The 6,200-nt window shown below is 41.4% G+C and overlaps 1 protein-coding gene across 2 annotated transcripts in view; it reads right to left on the bottom strand.

Moving 5' to 3' along the window:
• Nucleotides 1-1,011: 1,011 nt before the first annotated feature.
• BRAP (BRCA1 associated protein) overlaps nucleotides 1,012-6,200 on the bottom strand; it is a 28,510-nt gene continuing 23,321 nt past the window's right edge. For both annotated transcript variants that reach the window (XM_055322223.1, XM_055322222.1), the window contains 2 exons: nucleotides 5,973-6,076; nucleotides 1,012-3,441 (listed from right to left, as the gene is read on the bottom strand). In XM_055322223.1, the coding sequence (XP_055178198.1) occupies nucleotides 3,078-3,441; nucleotides 5,973-6,076 (468 nt within the window). In that variant the 3' untranslated portion in view covers nucleotides 1,012-3,077. The remainder of the gene's footprint in view (nucleotides 3,442-5,972; nucleotides 6,077-6,200) is intronic.

The raw sequence follows: 6,200 nt of genomic DNA, 5'->3' as shown, positions 1-6,200 counted from the left end.
TAGGACTCTCACTTCAAGAACCTTCACAGACAAGAATGGAAGGGCTGGCCAGAAGCAGAGGCCTGTCAGAGAACACTGGTGGCTTCCTAAGCTCGCTGAAGGGGAGAGCCAGGTCTCTGAGCAGTATGGACATCCCCCAGCACCACGAAGGAGCAGGAGCTGGGTCATGAGAGACTCCTGAAAAATGTCCTTTCTGCTGCCAAGAAAAAAATGAACGCAGCAGAATTCACTGTGGCAGTTAATTCAGCTTTCTCGTGGAGAAAACGAAATCACTTTCCTCAAATGTGAGAGCGACTTTCCTTTTTTAGATGAGCCCATTGACTTCCTCACAGGAGCCCAGTCTGCCAGCAGCCCAGGCAACGTGGCAGAGTGCACAGCAGCCAAATCTTAAGGATAGTATTTGTAACTTGTGTATCCCGATTCTACCGGGAGAGGGGTTTCCAAGTGATGACAGAAGGCTGTTCATTTGTGATCTGCCAAGCTCTCCACACTCTCCTGGCTGGCTGTTTCAACTCCTTCCCAGCCTTCTCGCTGAGGACAGCCTGGCTGTGCAGGCCTGGAGCGGACAGTTGCTTCAAGGCTTTGTCTTACCCAGTGTATGCTAACAAGTCAAGTTTGGGACAGTTTCAAAAAATAAAACCATCTCAGCTTGCGACAAGGCCTGGTAAAAATTGTCAGGTGTATAAACTGCTTTCCGTTTGCAGAAGAGTTGTGTGCGGAGTCTCAGCCTTTCCCGAGCCCCTAAATTCAGATCATTTTCCTTATTCTGTATCTGGTTCAGCTACCTTTTATTAGTTCGGGAAGCTGGAGCAAAGGGGTGGGAAGATGAATAATCTAGCTTACTATATTGTTGAGGGGAAGGTTTTCTTTTATTTTTTTATTTTTTTATTTTTTGAGGGGAAGGTTTTCAATGCGTCCTTTAAATCCAGGTCACTGACACTTTCTTAGGTTATAGATACAAGCTCCCAAACAAATGTCAATCAGAGAGACACAAATTTCACATAGGGCAGAATCATTTCAAAGTTTGGTTATTTTAATGCAAGTTCATTGTTCAGGGTAGTACGGATATATTAAGTGGTTCATTTCCATCCTGAAGAAAACACTAACAGTTTTTATCTTATGTAATTTTGTCAAATTCAAACATGACTCTTTGACCTTTTTCAAAAACATTTTCTTAATATATCTTGATAAGATTCTTTATTTCTGGAAAAACATTTTAAACCTTTAAGTAGTTTGGAAACATCTGCTTATTTGCTCATTCCTCTGGGCACAGCCTTTCAGAGCATTTATCCCACCTGTACTGAAAATCTCTGTTCTCCCAGCTGGTGGTAGGGCTGCTTGATGGAGGTGATCATGGGAAAATGAGGAGCGAGCAAGCTTTGCAAATTACTTCTAATTCTCTTAATTAGTATGCTACGATCCACCCCAGCTTCTGCAAGGTCAGACATGCAAGACAAGTACTTGGCCAAAAAAGCAGGATTCTAACTAGTGTAAAAATAGATTTTAAATAAAATAGAATCTCTATAGGAAAGAGAATTAGGTTATGCTTTACATTCCCACTCTTGCTTTAGGATATCTGTATATATAAGTCCAAAGGGGACTTAAAGAGTTGGTCTGCCCCAAGTAAAAATTGAGAATGTTCTGAGTACATTCATTTTGCAAAGTTACAGGTGAGGTTTTTTTTTTTTGGGAAATGCTACAGCACATCCCACAAAAACAGATGGCGATTAACAATACAGTTTGTGTGCTAACAAGTAACATGTAAGACATTCAGGCTAAAGAAGATGAGGCCTAACCATAGGCTAAAAAACAATTCTAAAATGTGATCATTTGAAAACTCTGGCTAACTCTAAAGCAGAAAACAAACCCCATCATTTAACAATATCTCTTGTTAACCAAACCAGCTACCTCTTTTGGAAGCTAAATTCCAACATGGGCTTTACTTTAACTTTGCTCAATTACTGCGTATTATGAATTACTTGACATTAAGGTTTCTAGAGAGAGTACACAGCCCCTTTGTTGGCTTGCAACAAGCACTTTAAAACATGACTGTTTTAAAGAGGCTCTGTTAAAATTCTAATTTTCAGATTTAGAAACAGCCTTTGGTTGTATCTTGAAAGCGTAATTGAAAATCTGCCCAAGCTCCCTCTAGCCGCAACCTGAACATGCAGCCCAATCTTTTGTAAACATCCAGAAAACACTGATCCCAGCAAAATACACAATCAGCTAGTCAGAGGCCTCACTCTGCATTTTCACATGGATGATAAATCTGCCTGCTGATTCTTGCTAGATGCTAGGAAATCCACTCTAAGAGTTGAGTCTTAGAGCAACCATTTGGCCTCCTCCTTACTTGAGGTTCATAATGTGGCATGGAGTCGTCGAAAATAAAGTAGAAGTGCCACTATTTTTCCTACACTGGGTCTGCTGAGCTTGCCGCACATGGGTTGTTTTTCCTGGCTAGCCCTGGAGCAATAGATGGCTGCTCGGGACAGGCTAGTGACTAAAGGCTTACAGGCCCAGCCTCTTTTCATGTGACATTCAACCAATTCTTCAACTCCTAGACACGGACTAATGACAATGACGTGAGACTAGTGGCTAGGGAATTTCCATAAATCCTCAGTGGCCAGCGCAAACCTCTCTTTAAAGCAGCTGCTAAGACCTCAGGTAATGTTACCTTTGAGGTTACCAAAAACAAACAAACAAAAAACGCCACCTCGAACCGATCCCAGAACTGAATGTAAAATACACCAACTCAATAAATACAACAGAAAAATGCACAGCAGAGCTGGGGCTTCTATCAAGTAGGAAGGCAAAATGGTCATTAGAATGTCTGAGGTTAGTGAGCTATTACGGTTGAAAACAGCAGCCACCTTTTAACACAGCCCATTTCCATCAGCTCTCCTAGCCATCAACCCCTGCATTTACTACACCACACACTAGCAAAGAAAAGGTCCAAACCACGGCGGCTCCATCCTCACTGGTACTTATTGACGGCCCACTCTCACATTTAGCTGAAGCCCCAGCATGCCCTTGCTGTGCCAGGGAAAATAGTCTCAGGGACATCTGTTTCCCAGAGGTCATTTGCCCCTCTTGCTGCGGCCTTTCCTGGAGGGCAGCTTCCCACTGCCCCCTGAGGAAGCGGGGCTGGAGGCCGAGGCCATGGCAATGTTGATCTGTCCTTCCTGGATTTCCTGCCTGGTCTCAGCCGGCAGGTGGTTGATCTTCTGCTGGGCCTCCAGGTAGAACATGACATCACGCAGTTGCTCCTGGATCTCGGTGATCTGTAGATCCTTCTGGTCACAGGTCTCCTTCAACACCCTCTCCTCCTCCTTTAGTTTGTTCTGCAGGAGGACTTGGTTGGCTCGCAAACACTTGTTCATTTCCTGCTCCTCTTTGAGCTCTGTGGTGAGTTTGGCCACCTTCATGTTTAGTTGAGTGCACCTTTTGCGAAATAAAGGAAGACAAAACTATGATTTTCATTTGCTGACACTGTCCCTTTTCGGCTCTGGGATTGAACAGAAGTGCTGTGATCTCAGAGTCCATTTAGGGACTGGACTCTTCCCTCCTGTGATGGAAGGACACTGGTTTGCTGCCATTGCAATAGCTATACAAAGCAAGGATTTTGCTCCAGTTAACAGCATAGCTTCAAGAAAATTTTTCTAAGCATCAGAAATTTTTCATTTGCAGAAATGACTCTGTGATTCATGGTAAAACATCTACTGCTTCTCTGTTTTGTAGTCTGTGGCTTAGAAATAACAGCTACTACAATAAAGAAGTTATGAGGAAAAGGAACATTCTCAGAGAGTCAAGTGCTCTGACCTCACTATATTTGCTGGTGGAGAGTTTTCAAGAATAGGGAGTGTCCTATTTTTGATACTCAAAATTAATCATAAGAATTACAAATTAAAACACCATCTGAGATACCATTTTTATGTATCAGAATGCCAAAGAGCTCAGACGTGGGAAAAGAAATTCCATGCATTGGCTCTGGAGTGTGAACTGGTACAAACTCTTTGGAAGTCCACTTGGCGATACCTATAAAAATCAAAATTTCGGGACGCCTGGGTGACTCTGCAGTTGAGCATCTGCCTTTAGCTCAGGGCATGATCCTGGGGTCCGGGATCGAGTCCCACATTGGACTCCCTACATGAAGACTGCTTCTCCCTCTGCCTATGTCTCTGCCTCTCTTTCTCTCTCATGAATAAATAAAATCTTAAAAAAAAAATCAAAATTTCACATGCCCTCTGCCTCACTTATTCTAGGAATTTCTCCTACAGAATATATTCTGTATTATTATAGCAGTCTAAGACTTGAGACAACTTAAACATACATCAATAGGGACTGGTTAAAATTATTACGGGACCTCCAGACAATGGAATACCGTGCAGCTGCTATGAAGATCAAGAGAGATCTAGATGTGCCTGTAAGAAAAGAAAAATCTCCAAAACAGAGTATTTTACCAAACAGAGTACCTAATATTATTCTATTTTTCTAGAAAAAAGATTATGTGAGATGTTGATACAGGTACAGCAAAATATTTGGAAGAGTAAATATTCACTGGCACTGTTAATTAATAGGGCGTAACCAGTACATAGATGATAGCAAAATCTACAGGGTGGAAAAAAACTTTCAGTTTTAATTATTTCACAGAGTTTGTTAGGGAGCTGAAAGTATAGGAGAATATTTTAATTTCTATTAATGCCATAATGTTGCTTTATAATAGTTAAAAATCACCACCACCACCACCACCTTCGGGCACCGGGCTGGCTCAGTCAGTAGAGCATCAACTCTTGATATCAGGGCTGTAAGTTGAGCTCCATGGTGGGTACAGAGATTACTTAAAAAAAAATATTTAAAAGAAAAAAAAAAACTTTGGTAGAGTGTTGTGGGTGATGAAAAAATTTTGAAACAGATAGTAGTGACAGTAGCATGTTGCGAATGCCACTTCATGTCACTGAATTATACACTTATAGTTAAAGTGACAAATTTTGTGTGCTATAGATTTTTGCCACAATAAAAAAGAAAAAAAAACCTATTAAAATAACCCCAACTTTTGACAAGTGGGAAAACAGGTGAAGAGTAAATGGGAACTCTGCACTATCCTGGCAGCCTCTGTAAATCCAGAGTAAAGGTTTATTTAAAACACACACACACACACACACACACACACACACTTTTTAAAGTTATCCTCCTAAATTTCTTTTTTATCCATTTGTCTGGAGGTAAAAAAAAAAAAAAGTTATTTTTTGTGAGTGTACTTTTTTTTTTTTTAAGATTTTATTTATTAATTTATGAGAATCAGAGAGAGAGACAGAGGCAGAAACACAAGCAGAGGGAGAAGCAGGCTCCATGCAGGGAGCCCGACGTGGGACTCGATCCCAGGTCTCCAGGATCACGCCTTGGGCTGAAGGCGGCGCTAAACTGCTGAGCCACCCGGGCTGGCTGCCGGAGTGTACTTAAACTAGAAAGAGAATTTCAATCAGCAGCAATCATCTTCTGCTACAACAGTAGTAGAGTACATTCTTGCTATGCTGTTCTTTAGCTTTTCGCTCCATAGTCAACAAGTCTGGCCTTTAATTCCTGTCTGAGGAGGGAGTACACACCATCTCTAGCTTAGACACAGTTTCTCTCCTAACTGCCAGTTCTCAGCCACATGGCTCAGAGAAGCTGCAACTCTGAGCACAAGGCAGTTGCTTTCTACAGGCAAAAAGGAAAGATATTTACACAGACAATAAGCACAGATGTCAGGGGAGAGCACTGCATTCCACACCACATTCATCTGACATGAAACTCTGGAGTTTTAAAAAAAAAAAAAACAGGAAGTCACAATAAGTTTGCTCCATATATAGGGAGACCCCGACAACCTAGTGATAGACACACTTGGAAAGTGTTTCCACAGGAATGAAGGAGATTACCTGTTTATGAGCCTGTTACAATGAAAAAGCTAATTAAAAGAGACTAATTACACTTACTTTCTTTCCACAGACTGCTTTTCCTTTAGGAGATCATTTAGTCTGTGCTCCAGATTATCACATTTCTCAATTGTTTCTTTAAATTTGGTCTTCATGTTGTTAATCTGGAAGGGCAAACAGAAGTCAGTTTCACTTCACAGAGGCATAGTTGTGTGGTCTTTGGGGCTAATGTCACCAATGTTTCTCCAATCACCTGTCTATAACTTCAAAAAACCAAAGAAAAGGTGA

Source organism: Nyctereutes procyonoides, unplaced genomic scaffold (genome assembly GCF_905146905.1).
Source record: "Nyctereutes procyonoides isolate TBG_1078 unplaced genomic scaffold, NYPRO_anot_genome, whole genome shotgun sequence".
NCBI lineage: Eukaryota > Metazoa > Chordata > Mammalia > Carnivora > Canidae > Nyctereutes > Nyctereutes procyonoides.
This window is presented reverse-complemented; position numbering and strand designations above follow the sequence as displayed.